We start from the raw sequence: 25782 nt of genomic DNA on the forward strand, positions 1-25782 counted from the left end.
TTTAACCTTCTGAACTGCGAACAGGGAGCTGCCCAGATGCCTGCCAACTCTGTCTGACATCCATCCAGATGAGCTAAAGGCAACAGCCTCAAAGGCAGAAGGGAGCTTATTTTCTAGAAGTCAGTCAGACAAGCAGCTCTGCAAAAACCCACCAGCAGCCCCTCCCCCGCTTGACCAGACTGCTCGAAGCTGGGAACAAAGGAGCCCCCACCTTAAAGACGGCAATGGCGTAGGGGTGCGGAAGGTTGTCCAGGATGATGGAACGCTGCTGGCCATCAAAAGTGATCCGCTCGATGCAGTCCAGGTAGGCGTCTGTCCAGTAGACCCACTGGTCATCCACAGAGATGCCGTTGGGCCACTTCACATCCTCTGACACGAGACAATGGATAGCCGAGCCATCCATGTTGCTCCGATAGATTCCTGGCTTCAGGTCTCCCCAGTCAGTCCAGAACATCACCCTGGTCAAAACCGGGGAAGAACGCACATCACATCTGACCTACAGAGTCAAATGCTACCCCAGGAGGTAAGAAGTCTCTAGAACCGTATGGCCAGTTAGGTCAGCTGTATGATTATTGTAAGCGGTAATTATACTACTTAACACCACCGAATTTCTAGATCCAGAAATTCCTCTGCTGGGATTTATCCACAGATGTAATCAAGTTGTGTGAAGACAACCTACCACGACATTCATCACAGCATTCTTCACACCAGCAAAAAAATGACACTGTGTTATGTGTGTTTAAACATGCACACACTTTTAGGGGGATATATGTGTATACACGCCAACGTGTTAATCTACAGAGAAAATGAAACATGATGGTACAAACAAATATTTTGATGCCTGAAAATCTCGATGTTTGCAGGTTTGCTCACATGAAATGGTCATCTTCAACCCACGTTAAATGTTTTGAAAACATGCAGAACAGTCCATATCTGCATTTCTATTTGATGCCTGAGTGTGTGTGTGTGTGTGTGTGTGTGTGTGTGTCCCCTGTGTCTTAAGGCAATGTGCTTGCACGTGGGTAAAAAAGAATTCTGAGTGATACACAAGAAACTACTAACCAAGATTACCCCTAGGAAGTGTGAGGGAGTAGAATTAAGAGTGAAAAAGGAGGAAAAAAAATATTTTTCATTTCATAAACTTTTGTTCTCTTGTAATTTTTAATGAAGTACATATATTTTTTTTTCTTTTTTTTTTTTTAAAAGATTTTACTTATTTATTTGACAGAGAGAAATCACAAGAGAGGCAGGCAGAGAGAGAGGAAGGGAAGCAGGCTCTCCACTGAGCGGAGAGCCCGATGTGGGACTCGATCCCAGGACCCTGAGATCATGACCTGAGCTGAAGGCAGCGGCTTAACCCACTGAGCCACCCAGGCGCCCTATATTTTTTTCTTTTTAAAAAAAGATCTAGGGGCGCCTGGGTGGCTTAGTGGGTTAAAGCCTCTGCCTTCGGATCAGGTCATGATCTCAGGGTCCTGGGATCGAGCCCCGAATCCGGCTCTCTGCTCAGCAGGGAGCCTGCTTCCTCCTCTCTCTCTGCCTACTTGTGATCTCTGCCTGTCAAATAAATAAATAAATAATCTTTTAAAAAGATAAAAAATAAAAAAATAAAATTTTAAAAAGATCTAATTCTCTATCATAAATACTAGAAGGATAGAAAGCCTAACTCAGAATTTCCTTTCAGTTATGTTTCCTTCAGTTAAGAAATTAACAAAAAGCACCCTTGCATTTCCCAGGTGCATACAAGGCACTAGTAAGAAAACCACCCAAGCCGGGCGGGGGTGTGGGCAGGGAGGAAATCAGAGGGATCATAGGTTTGCATCATGGGCCAAACTCGAGATAAAGAATCCTTACAATATCCAACCAGGCCCGACTATGCTACATCTGTGGAGAGACTTTCAGTAACACCTTTCGTAGGAGAAACACCCCACAGACATGAGACGTGTGGATGTGGACACTCTGAGGCTTGCTACCAAAAAGGGAATGGAGTTAACCGACAAGGTGACTGAGCTCTAGTTTCAAGACTCCCAACCGCCATCATCAGAGAACAAGCCTGTGTCCCACAGTCTGAGTTCCCAGAGCATCTGTCCGTTGCGACATCGGCCACATGCTGATTTCCTCTGGGGCCACACTCACCCGTCTTGGGGCAGGAGGACCAGAGCCCGGGGCCGGTCGAGCACGGAGGCGTTGACGATCGTGAGCCGGAAGTCACCGTCTGGATTGGCTACCTGACAGAAAAAGGAGGGGGGAGGGGCCAGAGGGGAGGCCAAGATGGATCTGAGCTCCTTGAGAGCCCACCTCACGGTTTCCTGCTGGGCTGCCACCTCCGGACACGCGCCTCCCCGGCTGCCAGATTCCCCTGCAGGCTCACCTGGGAAACCTGCCCTGACTCCCTGGCAGAATGAGCCGTTCCCTCCTCGGGCTCCTGCGACCATTCTTGCGTGGTCCAACCGCAGTGCTGCTGCCCGTGCCCCGGTTCTGGGGCCACGAGGACAGGTCTGCACAAAGTACTCGGTACGTATTCCTGACTGAACCCACCTATGTTGCTCCATGCTCCAAAGCCACCAATGGCTCCACACTGTCCACAAGACAAACACTCAACGTCCCAGCCTTCCAATGAAGAATCTCCACGGACTTCTAATTCTCTCTCCTCTACACTCGGTCTTGTCCACTTCGGCCTACAACTTCAGGGAGGCTGGCCTTCTCATGGCTCTCTAAGCCTGACACACCCCTCCTCGTCCCTCTGCTTGCACCATATCCACTCCCGGGCCTGTCCTCTGCTCCGTAATCAAGTCGCATCTCTCCTTCAGAACCTCTCTCCCTCAGAAGGCCCCTCCAGGCCCGGCTCCTCGGCTAACTCTCCTGACGAGCCTTCCTCAACGAGCACCTATAGTTCTTGCCGGTGACTCATCTTACCACTTCACACAAACGGTACCTGCGTCGTATGCTGTGAGCATGTGCACACGCACGCTCTCCAGCATCCCTCCAGCACCTGGCAGAGTGCTGAGCACACACAATTGAAGGAAGGAAATGGGAATAACAAGACCACCAGCGCTCCGCTCGGTATGTCGTCAGGCACCGTGCATCTTTTCCCTCGCTTCCCTCAACCGCACTGTGAGGGGGACACAGACTGTCCTTGGCTTGGAGGCCACATCCTCAAGGCCTTCCCACCCACCTTCTGTAACGCTGCCCCCCTCCGCACGCACATGGTCACACTGCCCGCTGGAGAGTCTCTCTAGGACTCATCGCCGGCACAACCGATGGACGTAGGTCTTCCCTGGTTTGCTTCCTCTACTATCATCTCCTCTCTCAGAACAGGAACTTGGGTGTCCCGCCTACGTCTGAATCCTCACAGCCTCGAACCGCACCTGGCAGGCACCATGCAAGGAAGAGCCCCCGTCCAGCGACGGTGTGGATCAATGAACTTCTGCCTCACGGACTCCGAACTGAAGCTTCAGGGGATAAGAAACTTGCCCAAGACACTTAAGCTACCGGAATGAAGACTGAACCCAGGTCTGGCTCCCGACTTCGGGGTTCGTCTTTGCGACATCTCCCGAGAGTGCCTCCGTGCCTCTACTGAGCTTCCCACGTGTAACCTGCACGCCATGCCTCCCCCTAGTCGGTACAAAGAGAGGTGGACACAATGTCCCAGGGGCTCAGCAGTGCCTTCCGAGAGGCGAGTGTGCCTATGAGACCATGACGTTGGTGCCAGAGAGGCCCTTTCTTCCTCTCACGCTGCATTGGGTCGCTAAGGGGCAGATAAATCGAGTGGGAGAATCAGAGCACTGTTAGCAGGGCTGTCGTGAGAATGGAATCCAGTAATTCAAGCCAAGGGCTTCCCACCGGGCTTGGCACAAAGTAAGTGCTCGTTGTCATCAATAATCATAATCATGATGATGATATTGTCTTAATTACTCTAATCAACTCCAATAATACTGGAGCGCTGGTAATACAGCACTACACTCATGCTATGGTGTTATGTAATTATCGTCATTGTTACCACCACGCGCCTCGGCTAGCCCAAACAGCACCGTTCGGGGCATCTTAATGAAATCTCTGCTTGATGGGTTCAGGCATCCTGTTCTCATGTGGGACCCTCAGCACAACGAGCAAGAATTCTGAAACTATCCCCCTTTCCTTCCCTTGCGGGAGGCTCCGCTGGTCCAGCCTCTGGAATTCTCCAAGGACTTCCAGAGAAGTCGGACGCACTGGCTCCGCCCCCTGTGCCTAACCTGGCTCGAAGCCCAGGTACCCCCCCCCACCCCTGCTCGCTTCATTAAGGACCGCATGGGATATACCTACCTCGATCTTTTTAAAGCCAGAATCCACCCAATAAAGTAACTGGCTGAGGGGTTCAAAAGCCAAGGCTTCTACGGTTTCCAGGCCAGAATTGATGATCACCTCTTGCCCTGTGCTCCCGTTCAAACAGAGACGCTAAAGAGGGGAAGGGGGGAGAAAAGGCCGTGAGTGCTCAAATGACCTCGTGCCAGCTCAGTCCCATGGATGGCAACCCGCTACTCCACTGACTGTGACTGGCAAGGCATGAGATGCCTTCTGTCGGTAAACTTTGCACATGAGCAAAGCCAGTTTTTAATAAAAGTTTTTCCAAAATGTGTCACGGCTTCCTGTTTCAAGTAGAAGGGCTACTTAATCATTGGCATTACTCTGCGTTATCATTACGAACGCTGGTTACTGAACAACACTGTATCCCAATAATGAGGTTGCAGATTACTGAGAAGCGTGAGTCTGCCTGCTTTTGAAATAAAGGAAACCAGGCTGCTGTTATTTTTAAGTTCTTTTTTTAAAAAGATTTTATTTATTTATTTGACAGACAGAGATCACAAGTAGGCAGAGAAGCAGGCAAAAAGAGAGGAAGGGAAGCAGGCAGAGAGAGGAGGAAGCCAAGCAGAGAGCCCGATGCGGGGCTCGATCCCAGGACCCTGGGATCATGACCTGAGCTGAAGGCAGGGGCTTTAACCCACTGAGCCACCCAGGCGCCCCTTTTTTTAAGTTCTTGCATTGGCTCCTCTAGACTGTCCTGCCTGGGGGGAGCTCCTGGCCGTCAGGTGCTGTCCCCCGGACAAGCTATGCTGTACGGTCACCCACGTCCCCCCAGGCCCAGCCCCTCGAAAACCCAGGCACTGTGAAATGTCTGCTGGGTTGGAACTCCAGATAAAACCTGTTGGAATTGCTTCTCTAAAGAGGATCAAATAGGCAATGAATACAGATCAAACAGCTCTCCTTTAAAATGCAGGGGCTTGAGTCTATGGCTATCTACCTGGCCAGTGTAGGGATCTTTATAGCTCACTTCCTGGTTCTTGGCTGTGTTTAGAACAGCTGAAGAAGGTCATTACGGGAACCGTCAATAGCCAAGGGTGCCTGTGTCATGGCTCAGGAAGGAGGATGCCTCAGAGGCAGCTGATGGGATAGTGATGAGTTATCCTATACTCCTAGTGCTCAAATTTCCCCAGCAGGAAAAGGGAGGCCTTGCTTACAAGCAAGAGGGCAGAACTGGGGCTCCCTCAGTTCTTCCTACAAGGACAGAGATAGGCAGGCCAAGAAAATACCGAAACACAAGAATACAAAATTTTGGGGCACCTGGGTGGCTCAGTCGTTAAGCGTCTGCCTTCAGCTCAGGTCATGATCCCAGAGTCCTGGGATAGAGCCTCGCATCCGGTTCCCTGCCCAGCAGGAAGCCGGCTTCTCCCTCTCCCACTCCCCCTGCTTGTGTTCCCCTCTCTTGCTGTCAAATAAATAAATGAAATCTTAAAAAAAAAAAAAAATGCAAAGTTTAATCCATTGGCCCTGAGAGGAGTTACGACTTAAAACTTCTAATACCCATTTCCTTAGGCTGTCCTGAAGGAAGCTTACTGGGATTGGGCGGTCACGAGGCACCACCCCCATGAGCGAACTGAGGGCTGACGCACCTGGATGGTGTCCAAGGCCAGGTCGGACCAGTACAAGCAGTTGCGCTCGTAGTCGAAGTCCAGGGCCACTGCGGCCCGCAGCCCAGTGAGAGGCAACTGCTCTGTGGCTCCCGAGGCCAGGTCATAGCGGTGGATGGACTTCCGCATGGCGTACAGAATAAACTCGTTCTCCTCTGCACAGAAACAGACAAACAAGAGAGAGAGTGGACAGAGCGGGTGCTGAGGAGGTCCTAGCATGTCTGACCTCTTTTCTGCTCACCCATACACCTCAGAGCCAAGGACACACAGCGCAGATCAAGTGGGAGAACACAGGACTCGAGATTAGAAGGTGTGAAAAATGGAATCCTGTTTCCACCTAGAGGGGCAAGTTACTTCGACTCCTGTAAATCTGTTTTCTCCTCTGCAAACTGTCTTACTTGTTTTACATATATATATATATATATATACACACACGTATATATGTGTATATATACACACACATATATGTATATATATATACATATATATATATTATTTTTAAAATTGAGAGGCCCCAGTCATGCTCCAACATCCATCCTTCTGAGCTTGGCTCGGAGGTCTGGAGAGTTGCACATGACAAAATAATTACCCCACTCAGCATGTTCTCCCTCATCACATGACGGTGTCACATGGCACCATAATCACGTTGAGGAGAGACCCTTCATCATGGAAGACTTGTAGCTAATCCGCTGGTTCACCCATCCAACATTATTCACAATGACACAGAGCAGCTACATTAACCTATTACAGTTTCAACATAGCAATAATACATTCATTCCTGAATACTTAACAAAATGTTTCCAATGTAATCATCTCAAAGGTTCTGTTTCTTCCTAACACTACACAATGTCCATACTACGCACCGGGCGTCGTTTCACTGGTGTAATGACTGCGTCGTGGAAGGACCACAATGAACTCCATTTTACAAATGAGAAAACAGAGAGGTGCACGCACTCGAGGTCACACAACTGGTAAGTGGCAGGACCAAGGCTTGAACCCAGGCAGTCTGGATCCAGAATCTGTGTTTCACCCCCTACACAAGGCTGCCTCTTGCGATGTCGAGGCTAACGCTGACGCAGAAATAGTGGCTCTGAGTGCTTAAGAAGGCTTATTTTTTTCTTTTTTAAAGATTTTGTTTATTTCACAGAAGGAGACAGCAAGAGAGCGAGTACAAGCAGGGAGAGAGGGAGAGGGAGAAGGGGAAGCAGGCTTCTTGCTGAGCAAGGAGCGCGACACGGGGCTCGATCCCAGGACCTTAGGACAAGACCTGAGCTGAAGGCAGACGCTCAACAACTAAGCCACCCAGGCGCCCCAGTAGAGTTACTTATGTCAGACAAGTAACAGGAAGACGTGGTGCTCCCTCTCTTCCACTTTAGGGAACAGCATGGAAACATCCCGAGTCCTTACTCTGTCTCCATGGCAATGGAGAGGCACAACAATCGGCATCCATGTCTGTGTTAAACACGTTGACAGAGGGCTGCATATGAGACCCGCTGCACGCCTGCCCAGTGGCCATTTCTCTCTCGTTCCTTCATTCCCTTCATTCAGGGGGTTCACGCACGCTAGCTACCCACTTTACAAGGGCTCCCACACAGATAATGCACCCCAAAGATAAATGGACCTACAATTTTTAGTAAAGGTACGTTTGCCTTCTTTCCCTTTGGTCTCACTGCACTTCGAGAGTATCTAAGCCTCCACCACATGATAACCACTCTCTTCTTCTAGTTTTTTTTTTTTTAATTTAATTTTTATTTTATTCATTTGACAGAGAGAGAGAGCACAAGTAGGCAGAGAGGCAGGCAGAGAGAGGAGGAGGCAGGCAGAGAGAGGAGGAAGCAGGCTCCCTGCGGAGCAAAGAGCCCGACGCGGGGCTCGATCTCAGGACCCTGAGATCATGACCCGAGCCGAAGGCAGCGGCTTAATCCACTGAGCCACCCAGGCGCCCCTCTTCTTCTAGTTTTAAGAAGAGCTTCCCACCGTACTTCCCAGGGAAAGGGATCGTTAAGATGAAACTAACAGAAACCAAGGACTCTCGTTGAAGCTGCCATGGAAGGCCACGGAGGGCCACGGAGGTTATCGTCCCAGCAGCCAGCCTCCCATGTCTCTAACGTCCACAAACCCCATTCTGTGGCTTCCGTTTTTCTCCCAACCAACTGATGCCTTTACAGCAGAGCCTGCGTCCAGAAAGACCTGCCTTAGGATTAGATAGAGAGGACCATTCTGCATGTCCGTGTTCAAGACTCAACTTAGGAGAGGAACAGAATTCTTGGCCAATCCCAGCCCTCCCTGAGAACGGCCTGGACATCTGTGTTATTATAGGCATCAAAAAGGAAGGATGACTTCATTTTTAAAAGTCCTTCCAGATGCCCCGACAACCTCCTCTTTGCAAAGAGGCTTTGGTTCCCATCAGCTCTAGGAAATCTTCTCTTTTGCAGGATACCCTTGCTTTCTGTGCCACATTCTCTTTTTTTTCTTTTAACATTTAGGAGGTGGCCTTACGCGGCAAATGTGATTCTTCTACTTTGTTCCCTGCTCTATTTTTCTCCACTCAGAAAACAGCTCTCCTACCAGTTGAGACGGCTTTAAACAAACTGTTTTGCCCCTCACTGAATTATCTCCAGAAATGTTTATTACAAAAGCCTGTACTCCAGCCCTTAAGAGCAATCACTCAGACCCTGCGCACCCAAGCCCTCATCAGTAACAGCCCTCGTGAGGAGCGTATTCGAGTATTATCCGCTCATCTGCGGGAATCTGCTGAAGCCGTGTTTTTTTGAAGTCTCCACAGTGAGGGATGTTAATTACTCTGTTAATGATGGAAGATTAGATTAAAGGGCTAATGAGCTTAGCGTGAAAAACACCGGGGCATGCTGGCAAGCGAACGAGGGGGGCGTGCTGCCCCGCCAGCGGAGGACCACGCGCTTCTCACCACCCAGCGGGCGCCGACGGCTGTTCCATCAGACGCCACGGCCACGGCTGCAAGCGTGCGCCGACCATCCACCTTCACCGAGAAGTCAGAGCAGGAGGAAGGGTTCCCAGGGAATAAGGAGGTTCTGCACGAGTAAGTACTCGAAACAGAGCCGGAAAGGAAAGGTGTAAGAGACGAACTATTTGCGAGGGTATCATCGTTTCGAGACTAGGCTGCAGATCCTCTCCACGCACCACCTGTGCCGCCAACTCAAGAGCGTGTCTGGACCACACTCTCCCTTTACAGCAGGTGCACTCGCTCCAGAGAACTGTCTCCTAATGATTTGCATAATGATTCCCTAACGTGATGGGAATAGCACTCATTGGCGACTCAGGCGTTATCCGAGGAAGAGCACGAGGCTGGAGAGTCTGAATCTGAGCTCTGCCACTTACCAGGTGCGTGACCTTCAACAGGGGCATTGACCCTCTTCTCTGAACATGCTTCTTTATTTTTTTATTTTTTTAATGGAGCTTAGGACAGGATCTGCTCCACTAGGTAGTGAGAAGGATTAAAATGACAACACATGGAAAAAGCACATTAAGATGTGTGAAATTCTATTAAACTATTCACTGCACTTATTACTGTAAAAATTAAGACAGGCCACTTCGCTACATCCCCAGAAGCCACAAGGCTCTTTATGTTCCGTTCTGACACACAGATCGAGGTAAATCACCAAAGCCCCTCCCTCCCACCCATGCCTAGAATATGAGAGACGAAGAATAAACACTTTTTAATGAACAAAAGGGGTTTCCTTCAAAAAATACTTTCCATTCCTACAAAAGCGTATGGCTCTAAATTAATTGGGTTTGGATACCAAGCTTAGGGGGAAAGGGGGTCTCTGTGATGCTTGTAATTTCCATGTCTTTCCGCCACTAAGAAGAGTCACAAGACTAGACCTGTGTCAGACTGTGACGACGCTATAGTGAGAATCTCAAAAACTCAAAGGCAAGAAGCCACCTCTTACCTGCCAAGGGACACGGGACCAGTTCTCCTTCCAGTCGTGTTTCAACATCTCCTCCACTACAAGTGTCCCCAGAAATCTTCCGATAGCTGTCACCCAACCCCAAGAGCAAGAGGTCAGACACAACCAGGAATAGTCACTGAGTCGCCATAATTGGAAATCCGTTTCCTATCCATGGACAATATTCATTTCCCCATAGGACAAGACAACAAGTAATCATTCTGAACTGGTCCTGCTTCGAGTTACACTGGGCAGCCCATACAGTTAGGAAGCTGTCCTGGGCAAGAGTGTACCTCTCTCTCTCCAACAAACTCCCAGGAAGACATCCTTGCTGAAGTTCATAACTTCACACACAGCTAGAGCTGCAGAGAAGCCCACGGATTTGTATTTTGCTCGCTGAGGGTACAAGAGTTTGTAAACATCTTAATTCCAAATATTGCCCAAGCACCCTGAGACCTGCTAGCTTGGAATCCAAGAACTTGGGAGTAGGAAAGGAACCCAGTGGCCCTCTCTGCTCTCAAACCCAGGGCAGGCCCCTTGTGTCCCCAGCCATGGCGACTGTTGTGAGACGTACCCTCTTGTTCTCCTGTAAGTAGAGCCCACAGGACAAGGCACGGGAGGAGAGTAGGACTTCCCAGAAAACTCCGGATCCGGAACACACACCTCTAAGGACAAATCTTCACTCATCTTGAAGCCGAAGTCACTAAAAAAGCAATTGGGGCTCATTAGGGCCGTTGGTTTACATACTTGGGGCATGTCAGTACCAACCCTTATGACTTCTCCCTTAGCGCCCCCCGCTTTAATGTCAGTTACTTAATATGTCCCTTTAAAGAACACTCACCTTTTCACGTTAACACATTTTCAAAAGAAACTTTACATCTGAACCATGATAGGAAAACCACAATCATATGCCAAAGATAAGACAAAAACAATAAAAATCATTATTACCAAAAAACAAAATAATATTAAATTTTTTAGCTGGATCCAATTCCCTCCCCAAAGACTCTAGGTCTGCCCGGTCCCTCTTAAGAGAAATTGGGAAACAGGGGCGCCTGGGTGGCTCAGTGGGTTAAGCCTCTGCCTTCGGTTCAGGTCATGATCCCAGGGTCCTGGGATCGAGCCCTGCATTGGGCTCCCTGCTCAGAGGGAGCCTGCTTCTCCCTCTCCCTCTGCCTGCCACTCCCCCTGCTTGTGCTCGCCCTCTCTCTGTCAAATAATAAAATATTTTTTAAAATTAAAAAGAAATGTCTGGATTAGGAAATGGGGGCCCTGGGTTGTATAGTCAGTTAGGCATCTGACTTTTGGTTTTGGTTCAGGTCATGATCTCAGGGTCCTGGGATGGAGCCCCGTATCAGGCTCCCTGTTCAACACAGAGTCTGCTTGAGATTCTCTCCCTCTCCCTCTCTCTCTTTCTGTCCCTCCTATTCATGCTCATTGTCTCTAAAATAAATAAAATCTTAAAAAAGAGCGATTAGAAAATCTTAAAAAGTTACTAGCACCCATGATCCTTTCTCCTTGATGTGAGATGGAGAATTAAAAAGGAAATTTAAAAGAATAATCCTTTTTTAAATTAAAAGATTCAATGTTATCTAAGACCATGCCCATGTACTACCTAAAATCACCCTGTGTCCCTGTACTTCGGGACACAGTGCTTTGGTCCACGAGAACATTCACAATTTGGGGGTCACGTATCTATGCCAAAACACTCATCAGGCAAACAAGGTGTAGTCCCAGCTCTGCCCTTCACTCTACGACTTGTCTGGGCTGCATCCAACAATCCTAAGATCAGGCAACTGCCCTAGCTAATTCCCGAGGCCCTGTCCAAAACTTCGATTCTAATTCAAAGGGATTTTCCACATTGACGTGCTCTATTCAAAAGGCTTCATTTACTCTGTTCAGTCCAATGAATACTTATTTAACACCTCTCCACGAGAAAGATCAACAGGTACAAGGCTAAATGGTTGTTTATTGTGTCATAATCCACATTTAGCAATTTGCAGGAATTTTTCAGAAGGGAGAGCTTTACTACTACAGGCAATAATTGGGTAATTTTTACCGAATGGCTGCTTAAAATCTTTTTGGGGGCCAGCTGGAGCTTTAGCTAATTACTTATTTGCCTCCAACGCCAAAGCACCCATTCTCAGGAAGGTTTCCTCAATCTGCAGGTCATGACCTAACAGGCCGTGAACAGCCACACACTGGAGGGTCAAGGGCGGCTTCTGAAAGAGACTACCTCTGAAATCAGGGAACATATGGGCCAGGGGCTGGGCTTCCCAGAGAGGCCAGAAAGGACCATCAGTAGCAACCAGACTTTCCAATGCAGCTGTCCCTCAGGAGCTGAACTAATGCACAGAGACTAGAAGCTCCCGCGTTCTCATCTCCCCGCCTGCTGTCGACCTTCAGACCATCTCCTTCCTCACTGCCACAGTCCAAGGTCACCAAACATTTCTAAGAGCCACCCCGTCCAGCCAGCTCCTTTCTAGCAACTGCACGAGCACAGGCCTGGGTTCATCACCCGCACGATCTCATTTGGCCTAAAGCCCAAGCCCGTGAGGGGCAAGGGCAGAGTTTTCCTGGTCTATAAGAAAGACTCAGCACCTAGTGGGTTTCCGTGAGGCTGCTGGGGCGAACGTGCAGGCCAGTGGAAGCCAGGCCAGTTTACCAGGAAGGCACACCAGCCTCTGGTTTTGGTTTGTTGTTGTTTTGGTAGAAGAGGGGCCAATTTTAGAGAAAAACCACAGTAGTGGTCGTTAAGAAAAAACCCCAAAGAGTTGTTAGATTTTCTCGCATTTTTTTTTTACTTTTTTTTTTTTTTTTTTTTACTTAATTTTGTTTTGAAGTAGTTAATGGGGGTATGAGAGGGAAGGAAGAGAGCACTGTAACTTCTTCCATCAAGGGCCTCTGCAGTCAGGGGGACATCGGGCCAGCAAAAGCGCTCTGACTTGAATTACAATTTGGGGGTATCAGAGGGAGAGCAGAAGGCAGCACAGGGCAAGAAGGGCACAAGACTGACACCTCCGGGACATCAAACAGCTCCGTGGTTTTGCAATGAAGGGTCTATGCTGTAATCTTGGAACCACAGAGCTTCCAAAGGCAGTGCACGTCTTGTAGCATCTAAAACCCCGCTGTTCGAAGGACGGGCTTACAGACAAGCAGCACCAGGATCAGCCAGAGCCTGGCAGAGCTCCAGACCCCCAGAACGAGCGACTCAGAGCTGGCATTTTCACAAGATGCCAGGTGCTGCACATGCGCACTCAAGTTTCAGAGGCACTGGTCTAGGGCAGGAGCTGGCAAACCTGGCTGGCGGTTCTCGCAAAGAAAGCTTTATGGGGCCATAGCCATGGCCCCAGTCACCACCTGTGGCTGGTTCCATGCTACCACGAGCCGTCGCGGAGCTGCTCACAGCGACCATAGGGCCTCCAAAGCCAAGGCCCTGGTCCAGGCTCTAGACCAGAACATACTCAGAGGCTTCTGGCTTTCGTTAAGATAAGGGTGGCTTTCCCAAAGCAAACTTCAGTTTTCTTGTGCCTTGGCAACTACTGAGAAATGAGTTTCGTGCTTAGTTTGATACCCAGGCTCTACTGAGGGCCCTGCCTCGCCTGGGGTGATTGCATGCAGATCAGAGACTCAAAGTCCTGCCTCGGGGCTCCGAGACCCTACGTGCTTTCAGGCTAGAACTTCCTTGTAAAGCTAAGCTCTGTTCTGATCACCGACTCTCCTCAAAAGCCTTCAAAGACCCCCACCTGCTTACAGAATAAGGCCGGTACCTTTCCGTCTCCATGCTCCCGGATCAGCCTCAGGTCCACTCCCTGACCTCACTTTGTACCTCCAAGGCATCCGAGCCAAACCACCAATGACTTCCCCACCTCAGCCCCTCCCCACGGCTGCCACATCTCAGCCTGCCCCTGTCCCCAGACTCAGGTGCTTCCTTAAGGCCCACCTCAAACAGTGCAGCCCCCCCAAACCTCCCGATTTGCTGGCAACACATCAGTCTCCTTCCTGCCAATGACCACAATAAAAACACCCATTCAGGCGCCTGGGTGGCTCAGTGGGTTAAAGCCTCTGCCTTCGGCTCAGGTCATGATCTCAGGGTCCTGGGATCGAGCCCCGCGTCGGGCTCTCTGCTCCGCGGGGAGCCTGCTTCCTTCTCTCTCTCTGCCTGCCTCTCTGCCTGCTTGTGATTTCTGTCTGTCAAATCAATAAAATATTAAAAAAAAAAAAACAAAAACCACCCATTCCTCCTCCAAGGCGCGGGCGGCTTTCCCCCTCTGGCCATGTTATTTGTGCACCTGTGGCTTCTTCTGCTTTCCCCTTTCCCAGCCGTGCTTGGGTACCCTGCTTCAGGACGGAGGGATATACAAATACATATGTACTGACGTCCCCTCGCTTCTGTAGAATAGGGCCCCTAAGGAAAAGGAGTGACCTACAGAGGAATCTTGAAGCTGCCCTCATAGAAATACATCCCAGGGTGATCTCTTCCTAAATCAGCTACTGCAGCTTCCCCAGGGGTGACACCTCTCCCTCATTTCGTAGCTGTAAGAATGAAATGCAATAAGCTAGGTAGAACGTGCCTAGCACATAAAAAATGCTTCATAAATGCTGACTTCCTATGATCTGCCTTCTTTTGCTCAGGGGAAGGGACCGTGCCCTAGCCTGGTGGACCACATTGCTGGCTGAGGAAGTCACAACCCAGGCCCGGGGTACCAAAGAACCAACCATTCATAGTCCTCTCTCGTGCAGGAGCAGTTGGACACGACCACGGGCCGGTCAAAGTCTTCTCCGTTAAAGCATGTGGCGTGGGGTGTCCTCCGCTTGAAAACGGTCTTGTGTCCTAGCAAACACTCGTTGCCCCGCTCATCCGATGGCGACCAGAGCTTGTAGTCGTTCTCTGTGCAGGGAACCCCTGGGGAAAAGGAAACGCAGCAGGAAGCCTTTGAGGGAGACCTACGCACGCGGGCTTTCCTGTTCTCCCCCCCCCCAGTCCCCTGGCCCCGAGACCCCACGTCCGGCACATCCCACTGCTCCACAGGCCCACCAGCCTCTGGCGTTAGCCCAGGCCTCGAATCGGCTTGCTCTGAGGCCGGGAGGCACCCACGCCAATGGACATGGTACCTCCTAAAACACAGATGCTCTTCTGAGAAAGCTGGGAAGAAGCAAGCCCCAGTTTGGCACCATCTCAACTTCTGAAATGTTTCAGCAGATTCTGCAGTTGCCTCCAGAAGTACGTATCAAGGGGCCTATCTCCCAGGGAGTTAGGGTCAGGCTGGATCCTGGAGAGATGGATGGTGTCCTTTAGGAGTATGGTTTCCCGCCCACCTCTGGAGGGGTGGCGAAGGTGGGGGGGGGGCACGCCCAGAAACAATGACCCGAGAGAGCAATAGACAATCTGCTGTCACTACTGGGAAGGTACAGAGTCTTCATGGAAGGAGGCTGAGAAATGGTGAAACAGCCTGGATGATCCCTCTGCCTACCCACGTTCACTTGGAATTTAGGTAGAGTGGTTCCCACAGGAATTCCAAAGTATGCCTATGTCTACACTGGTACTCCCTGTCTTCTTCACAGGCGTGTCTTCGCACGGATGACAGGCTGCCTGGAACCGGTACAAAGCTGTCAGCTCGTCACCATTCCCATCAGCCAGGACTTTCTAAACGCCGGCTGTATGCCCGGGTGGCTCAGTGGATTAAGCCGCTGCCTTCGGCTCAGGTCATGATCTCAGGGTCCTGAGATCGAGCCCCGCGTCGGGCTCTCTGCTCCACAGGGAGCCTGCTTCCTCCTCTCCCTCTGCCTGCCTCTCTGCCTACTTGTGATCTCTCTCTCTGTCAAATAATAAAATAAAATCTTTAAAAAAAATAAAAAATAAAAAAATAAACCCCGGCTGTAAGGCTCCCCGGCTGTTCAGCAGGTGGAAAACACACGCGCAGGACAGGATCCTATTTCCAAGGACCTTATCATCTAGTTGATGGGGAATGATGCAAACAGGGCGACACACAAGTGCAGAATTCAGGGCGTGAGGAGTAGGCTTGTGCTCTGGACCCAGAGACAAGGGGGAAAGGTCCTCTGGTGGGGCTATTAGCAGCCAAGTGCCCTGGATCCTGAAACAGGGAAAGGATTTCAACCAGCGGAAACTGAACGGGGAGCAAGGGGGACACTTCGGTCAGTTGGAAGGATGAGAGCCCAGGCAGGAGAAGGAGGAAAGAGCAGGGCTTTAGGGAGGACGGGGGAGGAAGGAAGATGCGGAGTCACACCTCTCCTCCGTCCTCCCGAGAATGGCCTGAGTCGCTGCCTTCACACGTCCCCGTCACTCAGCGTACACGTGTGCTCCTCCTTGCACGTCTACAAACTCCGCGCGGTACGGAGGGCCTACGCAGATGCTCCGATCAGTGAATGTTTCCACGAAAAGGCCAAGGAGGCAGCGGCTTACCCAAGGCATCCGTGGCATTGACCTGGAGGATCAGCCAGTTGTGGACGTTCTCCTTGTTGGAGCCAAAGATGGTGAAGACGGTACTCTTCTCACCGGGTTCCGTGAGGAGCCCATACACAAACACCGGCCTCTCGGAGAAGATGAACGTTTTCCAGGTCTCCCCCTCGTTGGTGCTGTATCTGTCCACAGACGAGGAAGAGGATCCTTGCAGTTAATCTCTAGGGCAAAGCTTGGTTCCTAGATAAGATTCACTGGGGCGGGCGGGGTGGGGTGTTGGTGGGGCTCCCTGGAGAAATGGCTGAAGCAGGGAACGTTCAGGGTTGAGGCAGAAAGCAAGGAAGTACTCAGGGACTCATGGGGTCGGTGCAAAAGGACAGAGCAGCCGGCTCGATGGGCTCTCTGGCTGGTTAGTTTGGGACAATTTGAACATAGAAAGAAAAATGATGGGAACAGATTTTGCACTAAGTAAAAATAGGGTATGGGTCTCGAATGATGCTAAAAGGGCCAGAGAGGGGAAGGAGAGAAATGTTTTCCTCACATTACAATTACATTACAATACATTAACAATACCCGATCTATGTTGGAAACAATGACAGCATGAGATACATGACCATCCCATCCCCCATGCTCTAATAACCGAGCCGGGCCACATGACCACTGGACACTAAGGCCACTGGAGGGAAAGGGTGCCGGGGACCAGAATGTTCACAGGGTCTAAAGCTACTGACCCCCAGAGGAATCACTCACTACCAATGGGGAAATGCAATTCCACAGCAGACTGGAGTCACAGCCTTCACCAGACGCAGCACCACAATGGGACAACCTGACGTTACGGGCCTCCTGGATAAAACACTGAGAATATCACATCAGCTACCTGCTAGCCTGTACCACCAGACACATCCAGCATGGGCAACATGCTACACGGCAACTGGTCTGGATGCTTCCAAAGCCAAAGCGAGGCCACGAAAAACTTAACAAACCAACAGAAGAAGGCAGGAGGGTTGTTACAGAGACTGAAGAGGTGTTAATGGCCACAGACAGCGTGTCAACCTTGACTGAACCCTAGACTGGGTGCGGGGGCGCCGCGGTCAGTACATACACATAAATATAGTGGATAAGGGAGACGGAGCTCGCATTATTAGGTGTGATAACCATATTCTGATTGCAGAGGAAAATGCCCTTATTTATTGGAGATACGTGCTTTCAGTATTTAGCTATGAAGGGCCGTGATGGCTCCAACTTGCTTTCTCGTGACTCAGTGAAGAAGGACAGGCAGATGGAAAGACAGGCAGATAGGACGAACACGTCACTGACAGAAGGAAAGCAGGCTGGCAGGACGTGAACCGTTGATTCTGACCGAACGTATGCTGAGTGTTCTTTACACAATTCTTCCACCTTTCCCTGCGGCCTGACAGATTTTTAAGTTGGAGGAAAAAATATGTGCAGAGAAAAGTCTCCAAGGAAGACTACCTCAGAACGAGAAAGCAAGCTCTTGAAAAAAAACCAGCACTGAAAAAACTGTGCTGATTTTATATTATCTTTTGTCTTGAAGGGGGGGGAGGAGGAGGAGGAGGGGAAAATCTGCCTAACACTTGCTTCATCACCCAGAACCCTGGCGACATGCTCAGCCTGAGAAAGCACTCAGGGAGAGCTTCCTTTAGGACCTAGCGCTCTAGCTCTAATGACATGCAAAACTTCTTTCTTTCACCTTTCCCATATATTTGAGACTTTTAGGGTGACCCCCTCAGCATCCTCATCCTTGACATAAATCTTTTCACAACATCATGTGATCCAAACACTTCCTCCCAGTTGAGATTACTAAATGGATACTTCGGCAAGAGGCTGCAGGTTCAAAGCGGGGAGGGGCGAGGCTACAAGGCCACATAAATCATGAATGTCAGGGAGGGCTAAGGGACTCCTCTACAGATCCCCCAAAGAGGACAAATTCTCCTCTGGTTGAAACACTTCTGGTTGAAGGTAATTTTGAAACCTATCCGAGGATAAGTGAGCTATTCACTTGCCTGGTACCAGTGTGATGAGCTAAGGGCTAAGTACCCCTTTCAGAGCAAAACAAACCAGCAGCATTGGTCAGTCCATTATTCAGACAGGATGGGAGCCGTCCATCTGCTCTGTGATAATGCTGGAAGGCCATCTATCTGCACATTGCTTAGTTAATGTGATTTAAGAGCTCTTCGGACCCCAGATAACCGTAGGAAGCCAAGCATCCCATTTCTTGAGAGGTTCCCAGAGGCCTCTGGGAGGACGCTTGAAGGAGACAAAGCAGCAGGAGCACAGCCAAGCACAACCATGTATTCGAGAAGGAACTGTGCATTCAGAAAACGATGCTTGTTCAGAATTTCGGGAAGGGGCAGGTCATATTACCACTGCAACAGTTTGGGGGATCATCTACTCTGCACCAAGTTCTGACCCCTAGAGGAGGACTTGTTTGATGACCTGAAAATGACAAGAGCTTTGCAAGAAAACAAACCCACGTTATGTCTGTGCTCCCATAATCATGAAAGACCATACAGAGCCCCAACTTTGAGGAATGGAGGATTCAAAACGTTCAGATAAAAATGCAGTCATAAACCCCATGGTCAAAAACTCTCAAGAGGATGAGAAGGTCATTTAATAGAAAAAATGTAATATAACATAAATAGAACCCAACAAGCACTAAGCAAGGGAAGTGTTCCTAGGAACTCAGCTGAGGAGTATCTGTGTGGCTGGCTATTCAGAAAGGTCCTTGAAGAACTCAGATTTTTGAACAGCATGTTCATGATGAGAAAAGAGTCTTATAACCAAAGGCAAAAAGGTCAAAAGCAATAGTGATGTGCTAGTTAATTCCAGCTGTAATTCTTACAGCAAGTGATCTGTGGGAACAGTGGCCAAACAAATTCAAAGTGAGTCAAATTATAAAAATAAGTGGTAGATTAGTGGGTCAGCAGGATGGTGGGTTGGTTGCCTGGTAAATTCTACAAAGAATTAGCAAAAAATTCTCTAAAGAATTAGAAAGAATCATCCTTCTGATGCTCAATGGTATAAATAGTAATAATAGAAAAAAAAGGCAGAACCACTCAATTTCTATTTTGGTTGTATCTTCATCAAGAAGAATGATCTTCAAACTGGACAAGATGGGGAAAAAAAAAGAAAGAAGAAACCAGGGACATTAAAAGAAAATAAGCACAAAAGAAAGCACATTCTAGGGAATGGAAAGACTTAAAAATATGATTGTAGGGATGCCTGGGTGGCTCAGTGGGTTGGGCCTCTGCCTTCAGCTCGGATCATGATCTCAGGGTCCTGGGATCAAGCCCTGTGTCAGGCTCTCTGCTTGGCGGGGAGCCTGCTTCCTCCCCTCTCTCTGCCTGCCTCTCTGCCTACTTGTGATCTCTCTCTCTCTCTCTCTGTGTCAAATAAATAAATAAAATCTTTAAAAAAAAATATGATTGCAGAGTTCCTCCTAAGAATCTCTGACAGAATCATGGAGGACAGACAGAGATCTCTCAAAGCCCAGAGGAGGAAGAGTAACTTTACTCCCGTAAAGAAGAAAAAAATGGTTTCAGCTGGGGCGCCGGGGTGGCTCAGTCATTAAGCATCTGCCTTCGAATCAGGTCATGATCCCAGGGTCCCGTGATCAAGCCCCACATCGGGCTCTCTGCTCGGCAGGAAGCCTGCTTCTCCATCTCCCACTCCCCCTGCTCCTGTTCTGCTCTCACTATCTCTCTCTCTCTGTCAAATAAATAAATAAATAAATAAAATCTTTAAAAAAAGGATGGCTGATCTGAGGGATCTTGGAACAGAAGGCAGTCCACCAGGGTTGGGACTCCCATGGTTTCACACAGGAGTCACAACAAATAAATCCCATTTTTCATTTTTCATGGTGATCCTCGATTGGAAGAAGAGGGCAATAATACAAAATATTCTTCTTTCATAAGGATCGCTGTAGGCCACACAGCTAGATAAAATTCACTGCTGGTGAAACAAACCCCAAGCATGCTGATTGTTGACATCTGATGTGACTTGGGCCTCCTTCCCACACAGCTCGACGCCTTAGTCAAAGATATGAATAACACCACGGACAGTCAATCTATCAGATTCGCAAAGCAGACGAGGCTAAAGGCACCGACAACAAAATTAAGGCCTAAACAGGGTTCAAAACGTTCTCATTTACATTGAAAGGAGAAGCAAAAATGAGAATGAAGCTGCACATGTTGTTTCAAAAACCCAACCTACTCAGATACAGGATGGAGAACATCTGGTCTTTAATAAAACTCGTAAGGAAAAAGGGCTCTCCATGTTTTGCGGTTAAACCAAACTTGAGCTACGGGTACAAGTCACAGCAGAGATAGAATCTATAAAAACACGCTGAGCAAAGGAAGCCAAATGCAAACACAGGAAATTCTGGAAAAGGCAGAACTAACCTACGCGGTAAAAATATAATCACACCATCAGTTGCCTCTAACTGGGGTGGGGCAGGGGCGGTGGTGTTGGCTGGGAAGGGGCACGCAGGTCTTTTTCTGGGGTGACAGAAATTCTCTGCATCTTGACAAGTGCCCTCCAGAATGGATTAACGGGTGTCTTTACAATCCAAGCATCTCCCAGTGTGTAAATGGAAACCTCAATTTTTTAAAAAAGTTATTCAGCAGAAGCTAAAATGCTGGGGAGGCTGTCAGAAGTAAAATCAGTCCTGGGGGTTCACGGGCAGGAACTGAGCATTCCGAGCCCCGTCGGTGTGAATCCCTATACGCTGCTGGGCTCAGACCCGGGCCCCACACGTGAGGGCGCTGACATGGGGAGGTGGCCTAGGGATATGCAGCTGATCGAAAGTCACAGCATCGGAGGAAAGGAAGCAGAGCCGTCTGCCACGGAATGGGAGACACGCAAGAGGGATGAGGAGGGATGAATTCCTTTTATTCATGAAGGACTAGATGGATAAACAAAGCGGCAGAAGGAAGAAACCACCAACAAGCCGTCCCAAAGAGAAACGAAATCGCCTCTGGTCTGGCCACTCCCCACCACTGCAAGCCTGGGAGCAAAGACGGGCGGATCTTCCATCGCAGACGTCAAGGGAAGACGCACGCAGGGCCTGGGCGGCCAGAGCAGGTGATGGGCGTGTGTGGACTCCCGCTGAGCCTCTCCCAGTGCACAGCCCAGGGCAGTCCGGTCTGACTGGTGCAAGTACACATGACTCCCCTGAGGCTGTGACCTCAGGGCCTGCTCCTTTCCTCCCGCTCCTCCAGGAAGGGTCTGACCTGCTACAGCAGAACAGTCCTGCAGACTTTGCCCCCAAAATGCTTAGTCCCCCACCCCCAGCTTCCATTCTGACCTCCAGTCTTGCTTCTTTTAAATGTATCCGCCTCGGCTTGCCAGGGCCCAAGCTCTGTAACGCAGCTCTAGCTACGTCATTCCCCTACTGAAAATCCTAAAGGGACACGATCACTTCAACAGCCAAGTTTAATCTCTCCAGGGCAGTACGAACAGGCGTCGAGCTCCCGGCCCTTACCTACAGCTCCAGGCCCCCACCTACACCTCCCTCAGTCCCTCCCCGCCTCTCACCGCCCCCTCCCTGCAATCTGCATTCCATCTTCCTAAAGCCTTACACCGTCCATGCTGATGCTTGCTGGGCCTTCTTTGCCCAAGGTCTTTCTGACTCCGAAATGGCACTCCAACCTTGCCCAAGCTTCCTCTTCCCCCTCCCTTCTCCTCCTGGCCCCCACTCTGTGCTCGCACAGCCCCCTGTGCTCCCTCTACCTCACATTCTACTCCGTTTTCATGGCCTGATTTTGCAAGCACATCCTCCTCCTAGACAGCCATGTGCCAGCAACAAACCCCCTTACTCACTTTTCTGTCCCTGGCCCCTTTCCTGGCACACAGAAGGGTAAGTGTTAATCAACATTTGCTAAAGGAGATGAAATGAACGGCACTGTATTTTTTTCAACCCCATCATGAGTCTCAGTTTAAAAGGTGGTAACACCCGCTCCACTGGAACCCAAAGGCCAGAGAAACCAAGTGAGGGTGGAAATGTCCCAGGTGGGGATGGTTCTGCAAGTGTCCCACTGAGTGTTACCAGTGGCATCGGGAGCTGCCACCACGCGTGCAGGTGAAGCGCCACCTCCCACATTCTGGAACCCGGAGGTTGCTTCCGCAACTCAGGTCCTGAAACAACAGCCGCTGCGTGTAATCTGTGCACGACCTTTTAGGGACTCCTGGAGGAAAGCCCTATGAAATCAGCAATCTCCCATGGGGAAAGAGGCTGTTGGGCAAGTGCGAAATATTACTAGTAACTACCAAGGACAGCATGTTGCTGGCAGGTAAACCAACAAGAAGAAATGGAAATTGATCTCTTTCATGATCAAGCCCATGAATTTGTGTTAATGAATTTGTGGTTGGGCCTTTTTTTTTTTTTTTTTGGCCAAAGTTCAAGAACACAGCAGCCCCTTCTCTGAAGGACACAGGCATTATACACAAGAAAAACCTGCCTCCCCTGAGCAGGTTCACCGTGACAGTGTGCTGATCGAATGAATATGTGAATCCCCAGAACGGGTTCTTATTTACTCATTTCAGACATGTAGACACAGGAGCAAAACAAAGCGTTCCACTTCTTGCTCTCGATTTCAATTAGCAGTAACAAAGGTAACAGCCTCAGTGGAGAGTTGAGGCAGAAGCCGAGACAAATAACAGTCAACTCTTCGTTATCTGGGCTAATCGGGGAAAGAAAGACATGAATAATGTAAAGGTAACAACAACCGAAATGAAACAAAACAAAAACCTCACTCTTGCGTTAAGCAATGTTCTAACCTCTGTCCCTACTAAAACTCTTATGCGGGGGTGGGGGGGGGGTTCCTGATGTTATCCCATGTGGCCTTCCTCCCTAAGGGTCTGGGTCAGAACACTTCATTTCAGAAAAAGCCCTTCCCCTGGCCCCTCTCTCCAGCTGGCTCAGAAACATAACAGAGCCACGGGGGACAGGGGCAGAGGCAGCCCCTGATGGATGCCTGACTCACCTTTGCACACGTGGTACCTAGAACAATGCCTAGTTCATTGTCCATGTTCATTGTTGTCATTGACCTGAGATAACGTCTAACAAAAATAAGCCCAAGTTCCAGCTGGGGCCCTACTGACTGACAAGTCACGTCATCTCCTCGTGTGAAAACAGAGGAAGGTGGACTGGGCCAGCCCCAGTGCCTCCGGGGAAGGGCACACATCCAGGGGGACCCCCCTTCCTACCTGAGCTCCAGAGAATGTCATTTACACAGAGGATGGCGGGAGGGGTCCCCTCAGAGCCATGCACCTGCCACACGACCACACCTATTCCGGTTTTATAAATCAATAAAAAAAATACGCAACCTTGGAAGAATGAGTGTGTACAACCTATTTACTGACAGATCGAGCGTTTACGAAGTGCCTGCGAGCCTGTCCAGAATAGAAATACTATTCAAAAGACCTTGCTGATGAGTTGAAGAATTCAGGCGTATAATGAAACGGTAACTAATGTTAAGAAGTCCATGTGTGATCGATGCCCAATTAACAAGCCCGCCAATAAATGCCGTGAGACTCCAGGAGAGACATCACTGAGGTCGGGGAGCCCAGACTCGAAGGGGCCCGAAGCCCTACCTCGGCAACAGAAATCCGTCCTCTGTCCATGCTATGCTCTCACAGTAAGTCATCACTGTGGTCTGAGGCTAGGAACTAGCTACAGTATTATTTCCTGCTTGTCTTCTGATGAAGCTGGTAGCACACAGCAACAGATCAAAAGAAGAGCAGCAGGAGAAGCAGCAAAAAAACCCGACAGCAACCTACTGAGTGAGTGCCAGGTGGCTACACAGATTGAGGCCAAGCTCAGACTGATATTTGGGACACATGCACCTGTCAACAGGAGGCCGGAATATATCCTCCTACTTGCAAACGCTCTATGTGAACCATACGCACAGACACCTCCAAATAACCTGCAGAAGTAGAAGGGGGCTGCAGTGCCCGTAATCCTCGAGCCCACCAACCCAGAGGTCATTTTTTAAGTGTCCGGGGAGAGCACAGTCATTTTCTGGCGGCGGGGTTTATTTTCCAGGTCGTGTTTTGCTCCATCTAGTGCAGTCATGACGCTGCGTTTCTCTGAGCCCATATGCACCGACAGATGGTGTCAGAGGACTAGAATCATGCTAACTACTTCGGGGGAGCTGGCTTGGAATGCAAATGCCATCTGCAGAGAAGTTAAACAGGGAACCTCAGAAACGGACTCTATGATCGGGCGGCCATGCGGAGCGTGACACGTATGCTGCCCGGGAAGCCGAACTGTGTCCCCTGCTGTCGTCCTCACACAGCCGAGTCCCCACCATCACACGGCTGACTTGTGCCTCTTACCCCTGAAGGATGGGTTCCTGACGAGGGAGGGGACAGATCGTCTTTATTTCTTTACGTAGGCACTCCCCAGCACAATTCGTGCTTGCTGAATGTGTGAGATGGGAATTGATAAATTAATGGGTAAATCGATAAATGGCAGCAGAGGGGGGGAAGCACGGTGCTTTGTGACTATCCTCCTCCGACCGAACACCAGTGGGAATGGGGACACAGCAGTGTGTACAAAAGGACTGGCTTCCAGCTCTTGGCCCTAAGAGCAGCTGCTGACCAGCACTGCACAGAGCTGAGATCAGCCAGACACCATGCTTTGCGTCCGTCTGCCTGAGGCCAGCCTACTCAGCACAGGTCACATTCACCACGCGGGAAACCAGAGGCTAAGATCTCTCTTTTCAAACCGCCCACCTCTCTCTTGCTGCTGGCTCTGTTTACAAAAGCAGCAAAGGAAGAGAAGGCTTTCTTCTTTGTGTGAAACAAGACCATTGCTGAGGCCTCCCTGTCCTCCTCTGGCAACATATCTCATGGGCTCGGGGCAAATGTGGGGAGAAGGGAGGGCCAGTCTGCCCTGACCTACCGTTAACAAAATTAACTATGGTCCTAATTCAGACAAAAATAATCGAAGAACTGGTTCTGATAACATTAGATCAAGTAAGCAGAGGTTACAGACTCTCAACATTCTTGCTTTTCAGAGCAATACACTGGCAAAGAGTAGAGGATGTGATTTAACGTCACTAACAAATGGGGGCATCCTCGGCCAGTGACTTGACCTTGCTGAGTCTCAGTTTCCTCATTCGTAAAACGAAGCAGTTAACCCCAAACGTCCCTTCCAGGTCTGCTGGTATGAATCCCCAAAGCAAATGTGTCAACAGCAAAAGTCACTGGTTACCAAGTAGGGTACATTTTGAAATAATTACTCAGGTATTATTATTATTTATTTTCCTTTTCTGTTCCTATTATCACTCCTTCTAGGTCACACACCACACAAAGAAAGACAAGTTGACATCTCTAGTTAATTTTTTAGTCATCATGAATTTATATTTCTATAAAGCTGTATTTGCCAGAATCAATAAAATGGTATCCTTTGTTCCTTATGAGAACCCCCACCTTGACATAGGAAGGACAGATCATTATCCCTCCTCTA

General features: G+C 49.4%; 1 protein-coding gene across 1 annotated transcript in view; it reads right to left on the bottom strand.

Annotated features, from left to right (window-relative positions):
• The window catches only part of SORL1 (sortilin related receptor 1), a 153492-nt gene that overhangs the window by 62446 nt on the left and 65264 nt on the right, over positions 1-25782 (bottom strand). The window contains exons 13-20 of the mRNA XM_046014580.1: positions 16293-16471; positions 14588-14774; positions 10446-10574; positions 9875-9960; positions 5928-6100; positions 4303-4434; positions 2137-2228; positions 212-458 (exon numbers count right to left, since the gene is read on the bottom strand). Coding sequence (XP_045870536.1) covers positions 212-458; positions 2137-2228; positions 4303-4434; positions 5928-6100; positions 9875-9960; positions 10446-10574; positions 14588-14774; positions 16293-16471 — 1225 coding nt within the window. The remainder of the gene's footprint in view (positions 1-211; positions 459-2136; positions 2229-4302; positions 4435-5927; positions 6101-9874; positions 9961-10445; positions 10575-14587; positions 14775-16292; positions 16472-25782) is intronic.

Source organism: Meles meles, chromosome 8, assembly GCF_922984935.1.
Source record: "Meles meles chromosome 8, mMelMel3.1 paternal haplotype, whole genome shotgun sequence".
Lineage (NCBI taxonomy): Eukaryota > Metazoa > Chordata > Mammalia > Carnivora > Mustelidae > Meles > Meles meles.